This window comes from Peromyscus maniculatus, chromosome 6 (genome assembly GCF_049852395.1).
Source record: "Peromyscus maniculatus bairdii isolate BWxNUB_F1_BW_parent chromosome 6, HU_Pman_BW_mat_3.1, whole genome shotgun sequence".
NCBI lineage: Eukaryota > Metazoa > Chordata > Mammalia > Rodentia > Cricetidae > Peromyscus > Peromyscus maniculatus.
Window position 1 is genome coordinate 87,666,198 of NC_134857.1, and position 15,635 is coordinate 87,681,832.

Below are 15,635 nucleotides of genomic sequence, written 5' to 3' on the forward strand. Positions count from 1 at the left end.
TGAGTTCGAGACCAGCCTGGTTTACAAAATGAATTCCAGCACAGCCAGGGCTGCTACACAGAGAAACCCTGGAGGGGTTGGGGAGGGGGGTCTCCCCAGGAAGCGATTAGCCAGCTTCTGTTTCTCTGTGAGCCTTGTGTGCAAAGATGGAGAAGGCATTCTTTCCACGTCTGCAAAGTAAACACACGAAAAACTCCCACCCAGTGAGGCCAGGGCTCTGATATGGGTATTTAGGATTTTCCCCATCATTCTAGAAATGGCTTCCAGCATTCAAAACTGAGAAACGTCATCAAGTACCCGGAATGCTACGGAAAGTAGACAGCAATCCACAGACACCCTCTGTAAGCACCACCCCAGTTCCCAGCCTCTCCCCTCACCCCACAGCTTTTCTTTTCCTCCACCCACCTGTGCAGGGCCAAAGGGAAACAAAACAGAGGAGACTAGAGCCTGTCCCTTGTCACCGCCCACATACCAAAGACCCTCCCCTTCCTGTTTTCTTCTTTCCCCTTGAAAGGCCTACCTAAAACCTTAAGAAGTGGCTTAATCTGTAGCCTTTCTGAAAATCCGTTAATCATTTATCTGTCTTTGAGATCATCTGAGATACCCTGGAGATACATTCACCAATACCGGAGCCAGTGTTCACTCAAGGCTACTGACTACTTGAAATGTGGTCAGTCTGAACTGCAATGTGGCCAAGTGCAAAATACACTTCATATCTTAAAGATTTAAGACAGGAAAAAAACTATATCTTTTTTAAAAAAAATCAATTAGACGTTGAAATGACTTTTTAGATACACAAAACTGTGTCAAAATTAATTTCTTCTGTTTTCTTTATGTGGATCCCAGGCTATTTAAAACTACAAATGTGACTCACATTATATGTGTTTGGACAGTGATGTGGAGGTTTAGAAAGCCAGAACTGGGCCCAGGGTAGAACTTAGTGGTAGAGTAATTTACCCTAACATCAACAAGGTCTTGGGTAGGCTCCTCAGCACCACAAAACAAAACAGAAAGGCCAAGCTGAGGAATCTCGACCCAGTAACATTTTTAACCCCTTGGGACCGCAGGGAGGCAGAACTGATACTGTTTCCACAGGCATAGAGTTGGCAAGCAGCAGGTTCTCTCATGACCAGGGCAAACTTTGCTTGGAATCATATCACTTACCCTTTTGGTTTTGTTGTTGTTGTTTGGTTAGTTGGCTTTTTGAGACAGGGTTTCTCTGTGTAACAGCCCTGGCTGTCCTGGATCTCACTCTGTAGCCAAGGCTGGCCTCAAACTCACAGAGATCCGCCTGCCTCTGCCTCCCGAGTGCTGGGATTAAAGTCGTGCATCGCCACCACCGGACAATACTTACGTTTTTTTTTTAAACACAAAGTCTTAATGTGAATCTCAGGTGAGCCTGGAACTTAGACCCTTCCTGCCTCAGCCTTGCAAGTGCTGGGCTTACTGGAATACCCTATGGGGTGCAACTCTAACACTATCTTTTAAGGGTATCTTTAAACTGCTCTTCTAAAATTTGGATACCCCACACTGTATTACCCCATAACTCAGGTAATTTCTCCAAAGTATGCACCCCCAAAGTCCAAATTACAACATAAAATTGGAATCCTAAGAAGGTTAAAATTCTAGAAGCAGGAGCTGGGGAGATGGCTCTATTAGCATTCTTACCTTGCAAACACGAAGACCTGGATTTAGTTTCCAGAGCTCATGGATAACTGCCTGGGCATTGTGGCACACACTTGTATTGAGGCAGGTAGACACCAGAAGACCCCTGGGGCTAGCTGGCCAGCTAGGCTAGCCTAATCAAAGTCCCAGACTAGTGATAGACACTGTCTCAAAACACAAGGTTAATGGCACCTGAGGAACAAGACTTGAGGGCTGACCTCTGACCTCTGCCTGCACAGGCACACTACATAGCTGTAAACACATTGATCCCCAACATACACACGCATCAGGACACACAGGAGCATACATACAAACACATAATTCTGGAAGCATATCCAAACATGGTGGCTCACACCTTCATAACAGCATTCTAGCATCAGGAAGACAGAGGCAGAAGAATCACATGTTAGAGGTAAGCCTGACCTGCATTGTTTTGTTTTGTTTTTTCTTCTTCTTTAAATAGAATCAATTGGGCTTCTATTGTGGGTACCAGATTAGAAAAGGGACTGAGTAAATGCCCGAGGTCAGATTTCTGGAGGAAACTTAGTGCCAGGCATACTGCACAGAAGGAGGTAGAGATGAACGGAGAGTGGGGAGCCGTGGATACTCTCTCATATTCAAAGCTTCTGAGTGGAAATCGGCACTATTTTTCTGGAGAATAATATGCATACATATTCTTTAAAATGACCATACCTTTTGACCCAATATTTCTATTTCCAGTAACTAACCGTAAGGAAAAAATGTAAAGGCACCATATCTGGATATAAGAATACTCAACCATCACTGCAATGGCGCTGCGGGGGCGGGATGGGGTTGGGGGACACAATGATGACCCCAGAGCAACTGAACTGGTCACTAATGAACAGTAAATTCACTTTAGGTGTAGCTATAACAACAACTATTACAAACAAAGTAAATGAATACTTACTGTCATGAAAAGGTATTTATAATAAATTCTGTGAAGAAGCCCGGCTACAGAATTCAGAATTGTATATACAGTATGTATGCTGATTTTGCTTTTAAAAAATATTAGAAATAATACATTTGCAAAGACAGTCATATGGAAAAGATATTCTCCAATATATCCGTACGGAACTGCATCTCTGGACAGTAGGGCTGTGGGTGGTTAGTTTATTCTAAAGTTTTTAAACCAGGCACGTTGGCATAATCCCAGTATTTGAGAGCTGAAGGCACAGGGATCAATAGTTCAAGGCCAGCCTCAGATACATTGCAAATTTGAGGGCAATGGTGCTATATGAGATGCTGTCTCCAAAACAACGAAAAGGAAATATAAATTTAAAAAATTAAAGTTACTTTAAAGTAATAATATTTGGTCTTCATTATCACCTAAAACTGAAACCTGCTTTCTCCTAAGACTTTCTAAGCCCTAGTTAGTAGAAGTATTAACGCAAACTAAGTGTAGTGGAGCACGGCAGTAAATTCGAGGACCCAGAATTCCAGTCCAGCCCAGGTGAGCAAAAAAGCTACCAACGTCTTAACATGTTAAGATTCTGACACTTCCCCAGCACCCACTTTGGGGTTTCAACCTGTGCCATCTCTTCCTTTAGAGCCGCGTGTGCACCCCTTCCCAAGGGTCCTGTGTCTTCTTGGTGATTGCCTTACTGCCCAGGTGAGACCCTGTCAAACCTGCGGGGTTACTTTTAAAAAGTCCAACTTTGGCTAGGGCTGGGAGTCCTTGGAACTGAAATCCAAAGGTTAAAAATCACTAAGACCAAGTGCTAGGGCAGGAACAGAGGCCCTGAGGCCCGACTGAAGACCTCCCTGAGGGTGGAGAATAATCTGGAAGCCCGGGTCACGTTGCAGCAGCTATGTCTTTCCGTAAAGAGCGCGGACGCAGCACCGCGCTGAATTTGGTCCCTCTGGAGACGCCGTCCGGGCGCCCGCCTCGCTCACATCACGTGACCGAGTCTTTCCGTGAAGCAGGAAGCGTTTTGCTGCGGGGTCTAGGACTGGGGCCGATAGCGGGCGGGATGGAAGCGACTTTGGAGCAGCATTTGGAGGACACGTGAGTAGTGCGTGCGGCTGGTCCTGCGCTCCGGACCGGGAAGCTGGAGCGGGACCAGCGGCATGGACTGCGAGTGTCCGGGGAAACGTTTGGGGCGCTCGGGGCGGCCAGCGGGGGGCGGCCAGCGGGTGACTTCTGCAGACGTCCGGGCTGCGGGTGACTCCAAATAAAGTTTCCCAGGCTCTGTATGCTTCCTTATGGAGCAAGAGTCTTGCGGGCCCCAGCAAGAGACCCGAATCACCTGTCGCCTCGAAATCGTCCGTAGGGTCCGAGTAGCTCTTCAGAAGTTTGGGAAAGGATGTACCAGATGTGCTAAATTGAGCCCTGCAATGCAAATGCACACGCATATCTTCCCGCGTGTATAACTCATCAATTACTCAGCGCTTATGAAGTAAAGACATCCGTTAAATTTTTCGGCTATCTCTGTAACATTTAAAATTGGCAAGTGTAAAGTGGCTTACAAGGAGGCACCTCCCCCTTTAGGTTCATAATCCCCTCCAGGAGCAATTCCTGTTACTTAAGACTTTTAACAGTTGTTTGAAATGAGTTGCTATCCTAGAGCATGCTTCTACACCAAGGACAAAACCCTATAGACAACTGCAGAGTTTGTGGCACTCTGAAGCCCAGAGGTACCTGGCACAGTCCGTTGTGAGAAAATGATTTCTTAACAGTTCAGTTTTTCTTTTGGAAGGGGGCGATAGTTTTTTTTTTGTTTGTTTTTTAAAGTCAGATTTGAAGCGCTTAATACTTAATGCATAGAAAGCTTATTTGTACTACAATAATTTAAGTATTTCTTCACATCATCTGGCTCGTCTTTCTTGTGTTCCTAAAATTAGAATGAAGAATCCATCCATTGTTGGAGTCCTGTGCACAGATTCACAAGGACTTAATCTGGGCTGTAAGTGTCTCATACCAGCCTCCCTTTGAGGTTCACTGGGAGTTTTACTTTGCTACTATTTTCTAGCTTTATTCCGGTTACCTTTTAAGCATAGAGAATATCTCCAAGTAAGACTAGAAAATTGAAGCCTTTCAGTTTTTTTTTTAAAGGCAGAAATGTTCCTCCCAGTTCTGCAACTGTCCCTACTAAAGTGGTTTTGAGTAATTTTCAAGTGGTCTAGAAAAGGGCTTTAGATAAGAGTAATCATTAATGAATGCATTCCATATGCAGGGACTGTCTGTCGGGCCTTATTATTTCCTTAATTGCTTCAATAACTGAAAAATGGATGAGGCTAGCTGTTAATACAGCCACTCTTAGAGTCAGTAAAGTAGGGACTTCACAGAGTTAGACACATCTGACTTTAACCCCATTCTCCTATTCTGTCTGCTAGCAACATGAGCCCAGAACAGAAAGTTCTGGGGGGGGGGGCTTCACATTTTTCATTGGGTTATTTGATGATGCAACAAATTAAGAATTAAATGTGTTGGGCTCTTAAGTGTCAGACACCATTCTTTTTTCTTACTCTACTTGGCCCTGGCTGTCCTGGAACTCACTATATAGACCAGGCTGGCCTATAACTCACAAATATCCTGCCTCTGTCCCCGAAGTCCTAGGAATAAAAGTGTGCACCACCACACCTGGCTAGACACAGTTCTTAGTATTTTACATTGTACAAATGTGAATATTCCTCAGAAAAGACCTTTGTGGTAGAGAAATTAAAATATAGAGCTTAATTAAGTACTTTGCCCAAGGTTTTACAACTAATGAATGGTTGAGATAGGATTTCTTAGCTGCCTCCAAAGCTTAAATCACTCAGTGTAGAACCAAGATGTGATGTTCAATAAACTGTAGCAATTACAAATAAGAAACAAAGTCCAGAAAGGTAAATAGTACCAGGTGGGGGTGGCGCATGCCTTTAATCTCAGCACTTGAGAGGCAGGTGGATCTCTGAGTTCAAGGCCAGCCTGGTCTGCAAAGCGAGTTCCAGGACAGCCAGGGCTACACAGAGAAATCTTGTCTTGAAAAGCAAAATAAATAAATAAATAAATGAAGAGCTGTAGATGAATTTCTAAATGGTCTTATTAAGTAAAAAACATGGAGCCAGATATATGGGTGAAAGCCTGGAAGAGATCAGGAAAATAGGGAAAGCCACAGCTAACCTCACCTCACCAGCTCTGCAGCTTCCAAATGCGGTGACTTCCTGTTTACCCACACCTATATGCCTTGCTGTTCTGCCATCTGATTTGCTCTCTCCACCCAGCTACAACATTTCCTCTTTCTGCCCAGCTCTGTCACTTCCTGTCTGTCTGTCTGTACAGTCCTCAAGACCTCCATGGATAACTAGTTTTGGAATTTAAGGCGTGTGCCACCACACCTGGCTCTGTTTCCAGTGTGGCCTTGAACACACAGAGATCCTGCCTGCCAAGTGATAGGATTAAAGGCGTATGCTACTGCTGCCTGATTTCTTTGTTTACTTATAATGGCCTTTTTCCTCTGATCTCCATGCAAGCTTTATCTATTAAAGCACAAATAAAATATCACCACAAATAGCTAAAGACTGAAGTTAATTAATGTCAGAAACTAGTAAACCTAGGAATTAGTTTAACTAATGCAGGCCTTTTTAGAGCTCTGAACTTTGCTGGTACAGTAACAGACAGAGGTAATAAGGTTATGTCATCTACAAAAACCAGTCATTTGGAACAAAGGTAAATTGTTTGAAACATTTGCCAGGTCACTAATGGACAATTTTTAAATTCACGTGTGAAAATCTAAAACTGAGTAAGTAAAACCTTCAAGGTATGAGGTTACTATTTGCTGTAGACCTTTAGGCTGCACTTTGACCTGTGGATTTTTTTTATGTAATAATAGTGAATCCAGATTTTCTGCCAGGATGGTTTATTGTCTACTACCTTAGTTTCAGATGTAAGCAACCTCCTGTTGCCTTTATTTCAGGGATCTGTTGTAAGCTTGGTGGTTACACTTAGTATCTAGGACATGATTTAGTTAATAACACAAGCCAAAGCAATAGTCAAGAATCCTTGAGACATTTGAATATAGCCCAGCTAGCTTATGCTGGCAGAAATAATTGCTTACACATCTTCACATATGCTGGCAAGGTGATCTTACAGCAGAACTTTCTGAGTAACAACTTGTTCTTTGAAGTTGAGCTTAGAAAATCAGATTTCCCATAAGGAATTAGTTTCAACAAGTCCCTTATCCACATTGAGACACTCTCACCTTTAAATTTCTTGGTTTCAGCATAATTCCTATAAAATAAATTTATGATCATCAGATTGATTTGAATTCCAGCTTCCTTATATGCTTGAGGTGTTTAGAGATAGTATGGTGATAGGAATAACTGAAAACTGATTTACAACTTTACTGATTTAAGAACAATTGCCAGACTTCCTCGCTGATGTTATCAGCTGAATACCAGGTGGAGAAAATCATTTCATGGCCGTATTTAACCTAAAAGGCCATGAGCTAAGTTTTTTTTTTTTTTCTGAATAATTCAGTAGGAGATACTACACTATAGGTTTATATTCATTTTTAGACACTTAGGTAACAATTTCATCTCTTTTCTAGGTCGTGGTACCCTGTCAGATGAGCATGCTGGAGTGATATCTGTTCTAGCCCAGCAAGCAGCTAAGCTAACCTCTGACCCCACTGATATTCCTGTGGTCTGTTTAGAATCAGATAATGGGTGAGTATATATCACAGCACATCCCTTTCTTTTTGTTTAGAAAAACTTGACTGGGCTTTCCCGTGTCCATCCGTAGTTCCTTAATCAGTGTACTGCGGGGCCAGTGGGCATTCAGGCCCCATGACAGGCCTTCATTAAAATGAGCAATAAGAACTGTCAAGAACTGCCAATTTGCCAAAAACAAATTGGGAAACAGTAGAAACACAAAAAATTATTAGTTGAATAGAATTCTCTAAAATAATATAAATGTTAAAGATATTCCAAGATAAAGGTCTTTATAAAAATGTTAAATGAAGAAAGTTAAGAATCTAAAACTATATGGGCTAGAGAGATGTCAGTGTTTAAGATGAGTGCTTGATCCACAGTCCTGAGTTTAAATTCTAGCACCTCAGCACCATGTAGCAAGCTGGGCATCCCCACAAATACCTTAACCTCAGCTCCAAGTTGAGAGATGGAGGGGCAGAGACAGGAAGATTGCTGAGGCTTACTGACTTCCAGTCTAGCAGAGAAAAGGAGTCCCAGGGTTAGGGACAAGACCCTGCATCAAAGGACTAGGTACATGGTGAGAGAGGACAACACCTTTTGACCTCCATACATGTATAGAGGTATGTGCACACTCACACAGATACAGATAAAATTAACCTTAAAAAATGCATACTATGGCTGGAGAGATGGCTCAGTGGTTAGGAATACTGGCTGCTCTTCCAGAGGACCTGGATTCAATTCCCGGTACACACATGGCAGCTCACAACTGGCTATAATTCCAGTTCCAGGGGATCTAACACCCTTATACAGATGCACCAATGCAAATAAATAAATCATTTTTAAAGATGCATACTCTAATCAGTTTGGGGGATTGGAATGAAGAGGATATTAATATATATAATATTAATATTATATGTGTATATAACCAGGTTAAAATTAGAACTAGGAGCCAGCAAGATGGCTCAGCAAGCAGAGGTGCTTGTAAACAGCCTGAGTTTTTATAAGTAAAAAACCCGAGTTCACTCCCTACAACCCACATGGTCAAAGGAGAACAGACCCCTGAAGTCGGCCTCTGACCTCCATATGCAGTGGTACACATACATACACCAAAAAATAGGTAACATAATAATAAAAATTAGGGCAGATTAAGAGCATATACCGCTCTTCCAGAGGACCTGCATCAGTTTCCACCACCCACATTTGGTGGCTCACAACCACTTGTAACTCTGACTCCAGAGGATCCGATACCTCCTTCTGGCCTTCTCAGGCACCCATGCACATATGGCGCGCGCACACACAAACATACATAAAAAAGAATTGTTTTTAATCTAAAAATAGAACCAGGAGGCTAGACTAATGATTCAAGGCCCTGGATTCTAACTCCAACAATACCAACAAAAACCTCCAGAGAAAAATCAGAACCATGTTGAGTAGTAAGGATAAGGATTAATTTCACTTTTATGTTACCGACTTACCCATAATTCTCAACGGTTTCATGCCCATATATGCTTCTTATTTCTTTTTTTTTTTTTTTTTTTTTTTTTTTTTTGCTTACAGGAAGATTTGTCTCCTAGTTTGAGAGTGTAGTCCCCTTTATGGATGGGAAAAGCATGGCAGAGGTTATGGAAGTACGGATTTGTGGCTGGCATTTCTCAACAGCAGCTGTTCATACTTGCTTTCAGATTATATATATGCTATTGTTTTATATCTTAAACCAAATATCATAAGTCCCATCTATTAGGAATTTGCTGATTATTTTCCTTTTTGCTTTTCAGGAACATTATGATCCAGAAACACGATGGCATCACAGTGGCGGTGCACAAAATGGCCTCTTGACACATCTCGTCAGTTCTCCAGCAGCCTGCCGTAGGGATTCAGTCCTCCCTGTGTTAGTTCACTTGTGAGACTATGAAAGTTCCAGAAGTTAGGCCATTCACCTAATGTCCACTGTGGACTTTGTTATTTATGTGACAGCCAGTTACAAGATGTTAGTTGGAAAGGATTGTGGGTGTTTTGTTTGGGCTTTTGTCATTTTGCTCTTTGGAGACAGTCACTGCAGTCCAGTTTTGCAGCCCATCATTGCCTAGAACTGTGGAGCCCAGGCTGATCTCAAACTCATGGTCTTCCTGCTTCCAACTCCTGCATCCTGTATAGGCATTTGTCACCAAGGTCCAGGTCACTTTGTATATATAGAACTTCGTTGTGGTCAATAAATCCATTTAGAAGAAAGTTTTCTTTTCTGGTTCTTTAAGCGCTTAATGCTCATTTTTCTTTTTTCAGTTATTGAATTGTGATTTTTTTTTCCCCAAAAAGACCGTTATCCCAAACTACCTTTTTCAGAAGTTCCTTGAAATGTCTGTTTTTATACAAGATGCATGGACCAAACATTTCCCTTAACCTAAGTGACATAGCTAATATGTCCTTAATGAGATAATAAACTACTTCTCATTATTATATAATACAGTAGGTACTCTTACCCTCTTTCTGTTTTAAATCATCTTTTAGTGAACACAAAAATGGATTTCCTAATAACACTGTTCTACATGTAATGTGCCCTGTTTTACATTTGTGTAACTAAAGCTGAGGGACTGGCATAGTCACTGTCTGAACAAGGGCCTACATTCTTTTTTGAGGGTGTTCTCTGGAGAACTCGGCTTGGTCTACCATCCAACATCAGGCTTACCAGGAACCAAGAGAGCCTGCACATCTTAAGGGCTCCCATCTCCGCCCCACCTCAGGGGCAGGCCATAGGTAGGCATGTCAGTTACCGGAAGCCTCAATGGGGGTAGTACTTCCAGGTCAAAGCTGGAACAGCTATCCACTGCATGCCCCAGTTTATTTATTTAAATAGTTCCTACTACTCTTTGGCGATTTAATATTTCCCAGTATAAAAATATTCTACAATATTAAAGTGCTGTTTACAGAATAAGGATTTTGGGTAAGACACTTGCAGCCCTTGTGTTAAGTAGAAGGTATATAATTATGTATGTAACATGTATGTAATGTCCTATCTTAGGCAAACAATCTATGTGTTTATCTGCACCACTGCCAAATCTGTTGTGAGAGCATGACCTTTGTCTTACATTCTAATCACCTAGAACAGTTCTTAGTGCACAGTAGGCACTAAATAAGCTCTTGCAGAATACAAGACTATAGGATTTTGTGGTATAAAGTAGGCCTCCAAGAATAGAATGGATGTAATGAGTAAGGGTTTACAGCAAGATGAAAGCAGTAAGAGGCAAGCCAGAAGGAATACTTAGATAACAACAAATGCTTTAGTCTGTTAGGCAGGAGGTAAAAAGTCTAGAAGGCAGCTAACTCAAGAAAATGCCCTAAGAATCCTAGACCTAGCTGCGTGGTGGTGGCTCACACCTGTAATCCCAGCACTTTGCAGGCAGATCTCTGTGAGTTCAAGGCCAGCTTGGTCTACAGAATGAGTTCAAGGACAGCCAGGGATACATAGAGAAACCCTGTCTCAAAAAACAAAAACAAAAAACACCACACAAAACAAAACAAAAAAACAAAACATAATCCTAGACCTAGCAGACATGGGAGGCAAAGACATGACTGCTCTGACTTTAAGGCTAGTCTGGGCTACATGGTTCCAGACTAGCCTGTCTCAAAAAAAAAAAAAAAGAAAAAAGAAAAATCCTGGGGTTCCAAGTTTGTTTGTTTCCAATGAGAAAAACTGTTCTGCTCATTAATCTCCAATTCTAGCCTAAATGTAATGAGCCATTAAAACAATACACACCAGGGTCTTGTATCTCAGGCTAGCTTTAAACACTATTCAGACAAAGATGACCCTGAATTTCTTCCTGCATTACTTCAAAAGTGCTGATATTATAGGTGTGTGCACACAATGCCTGGTTTTTACAATTCAGTCTTTAATGAGGTTTTTGCATACTAGACATAAACTGAGCAATTTATATACATTTAGTTCATTTAATCTTCTGTATTATCCCAGTTTAGAAAAGAATGGGTTCTGTAAAATAATCAATGTGGTACTAAATAAAGGTAGGGGGCGGCAACAGAGCAAACAGAATAGGAACAAGGATTTAATTTTCTAGTCAACATCACAGAACAGAAGATGACTGATTTCAATTTTAGCCACATTAAATTTGACAGGGCACGCTGGTGATAATAATGCTCAGTAACAATGTAAGTACCTCCCATCCACTGCATTTTGAACAAAATTCAAAGTTGATAACATGGCCTGCAAGGTCTAGCTCCTGCTCATAGCTTATGCCATGTATCATGCTACACCTGCTTATCTCATAACTCCTTTCTTTAGCAGTGTCTGTGAAGCAAGCATTTTCTCATTTACTAGTAACCATTTGAGGTAGGAAAAAGTATACCCAATTTATTAATAAAGCAAGACTTGTGTTGGAAGACCTGAAGACTAGATGTCTTGTTACTTTTCTTTCTTTTTTTTTTTTTAAGATTTATTATTTATTATGTATACAGCATGTATGACTGCAGGGCAGAAGAGGGCACCAGATCTCGTTGCAGATGGTTGTGAGCCACCATGTGGTTGCTGGGAATTGAACTCAGGACCTCTGGAAGAGCAGTCAGTGCTCTTAACCTCTGAGCCATCTCTCCAGCCCCATCTTGTTACTTTTCTGTTGCTGAGACAAAACACCATGACCAAAGCAACTTAGAAAAGAAAGCTTTTAATTAAGTTTACAGTTTCAGATCATTAAAAAGAGTCCATGATGGTAGAGCAAAGGCATGGTGGTAGGAACACCTGAGAGATCACATTTTGATCCAAAACAGGAGGCTGAGAAAGGCACACTAGGAATGCCAAGAGTCTTCAAATGTCAAAACTATTCTCAGAGCACATCTTCAGGCAAGCTATGCCTCCTAATCCTTTGCAAACATCTCCACTGACTGGGAGCCACAAACGTATGAGCCTGTGAGGTCATCCATTCTCATTCAAACCACCACACTGGAGATAGGTAATTTTCTACTTTGTTCAGAACTAAAGCCGAAGTATAGTTGCATGGGGTTTCCCAAGCCCATCCCCTATGATGGTTAATTTTGTGTATTAAAACTTGACTATGATATTCAAGATACTTGAGTGTGTCTGCACAAGGCCATTTGAATATGTGTTTGTGGGTCTCCTGTAACCCAGCGAAGCCCTGAACAGACTAAAAATTTTCCATCCTTTCTCTCCATTTGATTCTTTGACTTGGGGCACTGGCCCTTCATCCCCAGACTGTGGAATTTACACCTTAATTCTGTTGTCCTTGTTTGAAATGGAATCCTACCACGACATTTGCTGAGTACAGATGCTGGGCTTCTTAGTCTCTATAGTTATGCGAACTAATTACTTATAGTAAACCGTACTGTTCCCACTTCTATTGCCAACTGTTTCTGGCTCTGGAGAACATCATTTCTTGGGAGATGCCAGGCAAATACAATTCCTCAGTGAGCTGGACAGTGCTATGTCAACTTGGCACAAACTGGGGTCAACTGAGAGGAGGGAACCTCAATTAAGAAAATGCCTTCATAAGGCCAGGTTGTCGGCAGACCTATAAGGCATTTCTTAATTAGTGATTGAGGGGGAGGGCCCAGCCCATTGTGGGTGGTATTATCCCTAAGGTGGTCCTGGGTTCTATAAGAAAGCAGACTGAGTAAGCCATGGGGAGCAAATTAGGGTAAGCAGCACCCTCCATGGCTTTTGCATCAGCTCCTGCCTCCAGGTTCCTGCCCTGTTTGAGTTCCTGTCCTGACTTCCTTTGATAATAAACAGAGATCTGGAAGTGTAAGCCAAATAAACCCTAACTTGTTCCCTAACTTGCTTTTTGATCACTGTGTTTCATTGCAGTAACAGAAACCCTAAGACACTTAGTTCTGCTGACTAACTAGGACTCAAAGGATTCAACATTTCCCTGTAATCATGTTTATTATATTAAAAGGAGAATTTACAAAAGGAAATGATATTTGGGAGAAAATGAAAAAGAAACAAGGCACACTAAGAATTCTCCTTCAGTCGAGTCATATAGAATGAATTTAATTCCTACAGCACAGAATGTGATATTTATGAAACATCTTCAGCCAGAGAAGTTCACTAGACAGTGCCCAGAGGAGGCTGATCACATGAGTATTTTCTATTAACAAATGTCAAACTTCCCGGTTCCCAGGAGTGAAGCATAAGTCTTGATTGTTCCCTATGGGAACAGTGATCCACTCATGCTTTATGAAATAGTAGGAATTCTCCTGAAATCCTAAGTTCCCAAATGCCAGCCAGAGGCCAGCTCTGTAAGCCAACTTAATTTTTTCTTTTAATTATTTTTTTTTTAAGACAGGGTTTCTCTGCATAGCCCTGGTTGTCCTGGAACTCACTCTGTAGACCAGATTGGCCTAGGACTCAGAGATCTGCCTGCCTCTGCCTCCTGATTGCTGTGAGCAATAGCATCTGCCACTATGTCTGGCTTTGTCAAGCCAACTTTTTAAAGGCAAGGACTGAACAAGGACAAGGGAATGTTCAGCTGGATCATTTTCTTAATTTGGTAATGTACTAAATTAAGTCCCAAGGACTGAACACTACTCATAAGTTACCTGACAGTAGAACAATAGTAATAAGAAATTATGGTAAATTCTTACCAAATAACGTGATCACTAAGAGTTAAAAGGTTAGAAGCTGAGAAATTAATCATATGTTTAAAGACTCTGTAAGCTTCATTAAGTCCATGGGTATGGGTGCTGACATGTTAACTAATATCCCAGATACCTTAACAATTCTTTCTTCTGATTAACAAAAATGATTCATGAGTTTTTATTTTGCTTTTCTTTCTTTGGTGGGGGGAGGCAGGGTCTGACTTTAACCTAGGTCTGTTCAAATTCACAGCAGTCCTTGCTTCAGCATCTGAGATTCTAAGTGTGAGCTGCCACACACAGCAGTAAGAAGTATTCTTAATCCTTAACAACAATCTTGCAAAACGGCATTAGCCACATTTTATAGTTTCAGAAACAAATTCAAAGAGGTTAACTTGCTCAGAATTTCAGGACTTACAATGCAGAGTTGAGATTCTAAGCAGACCAGCATAACTCACTGTCTCACTGTCCCTCAACGGTTTCTACTAATGTGTTTATATAAAAGGTATGTCTGAAGGGGCTCATCTCTGAGGACTTCAAAGTCCTCTTGGTCTATAGATGACTGTCCCACTCCATTTCAAATCTGGTCCAGGGCTCCAGAAAGAGCTATCAGTATCAAGCTCAACTTCATCTCTTGTGACTAAATCATAGCTTTGCTTTAAAAGAGTAGCTAGCATGCCACCAAAGACCTTGAAACCAGTTCCATGAATAGTCACTAAAAACATTTTCTTGGGTACATAATTATCACAGAGCTCCCTGAAAATTATTCCTTTTCCTCTGGGTTTTGCCTTCTGAATGTTTATTTGATCTTTACCACCAACACCACATAAATGCATCATCTTTCCATGGTTGCATTTACTGAGCATCCTCCCAAATGAAGCCGTCCTACTCCAAGCACTTTAATTTAAAAAAAAAAAAAAAAAGTATGAGCTGGGCTTTAAGAGGATGAGAAACACCTTGTTTAAAAAACAAAAAGTACAGATTTCCAGATCAAACAACTCATACTTTGGCTTAAAATACACTCTGGTTTAAAAATCTGGAATGTTGGTGTAAGGAGATCAAAGGCACTTTCTTGGTGACTTACTTTTTTTTGTTGTTGTTGTTGAAGGTGGAGCAAAGGAAGGAAATTGGACTGGAATGTTGAATTATTTAGGTAATTTACTAGGACTAAGCCTTAATCATTTCCAAAATGCAGTAAGAAAAAAGTTTCATTTAAATTACTATAAGTACGCATTTTTCATGGAAAGTATCTGAAATTAATCAAGTTCAAAAAAGCAATTAAAATGGGATCTGAAATCCCAAATTAGTAATCATACTATTTAGTCAGTGGGTACAATAGAGCACACAGCAGGCTAAATTTACTAAAGGTTTTTGTGTGTTTGCCACTAGGGACGAAACCCAGGTATCCAAGCTAAGCATGCACTCTATCAGAGAGCAACATCTCCAGCTCCAACATTGCCATCTGTGGCCCAATAAAAAACTCCCCCACTTCTGGAATTTCGTTCCTTTAGAAAGCAGTCTTGAGACTCCCTGGCGAACTTTGGACAAGTGTTTCAAAAATCTGAAGTCTCATCCCCACCCCCACCCCCTCAGGCTTGAGATGTCACTAGCAGGATTTTCTCCTTGGTTTACTCCACTGCTTTTGACCTAGGTGGAAAAGTCTACTTTGTGGGCTGGCTGGAAGGCTGGCCTGAGCTGTTCTCAAGTTACAGCCTTTCCTC

General features: G+C 41.3%; 1 protein-coding gene across 1 annotated transcript; it reads left to right on the top strand.

Annotated features, from left to right (window-relative positions):
- Nucleotides 1-3,479: 3,479 nt before the first annotated feature.
- Lamtor5 (late endosomal/lysosomal adaptor, MAPK and MTOR activator 5) lies at nucleotides 3,480-9,546 on the top strand. Its single transcript, XM_006979510.3, has 4 exons — nucleotides 3,480-3,691; nucleotides 4,528-4,589; nucleotides 7,215-7,332; nucleotides 9,093-9,546. Exons 1-4 carry the CDS (start codon nucleotides 3,495-3,497, stop codon nucleotides 9,151-9,153), a joined length of 438 nt encoding a protein of 145 aa, XP_006979572.1. The 5' UTR covers nucleotides 3,480-3,494; the 3' UTR covers nucleotides 9,154-9,546.
- The last annotated feature ends 6,089 nt before the right edge of the window (nucleotides 9,547-15,635 follow it).

What these genes read in the sequence shown, in the direction of transcription:
- Lamtor5 (XM_006979510.3), top strand. Translation starts at nt 3,495, where the DNA reads ATGTCTTTCCGTAAAGAGCGCGGACGCAGCACCGCGCTGAATTTGGTC. An exon ending in GAGCAGCATTTGGAGGACAC is followed by an intron (nt 3,692 to 4,527) that starts GTGAGTAGTGCG and finishes TCCTAAAATTAG; the next exon opens with AATGAAGAATCCATCCATTG. An exon ending in TGTTTAGAATCAGATAATGG is followed by an intron (nt 7,333 to 9,092) that starts GTGAGTATATAT and finishes TTTGCTTTTCAG; the next exon opens with GAACATTATGATCCAGAAAC.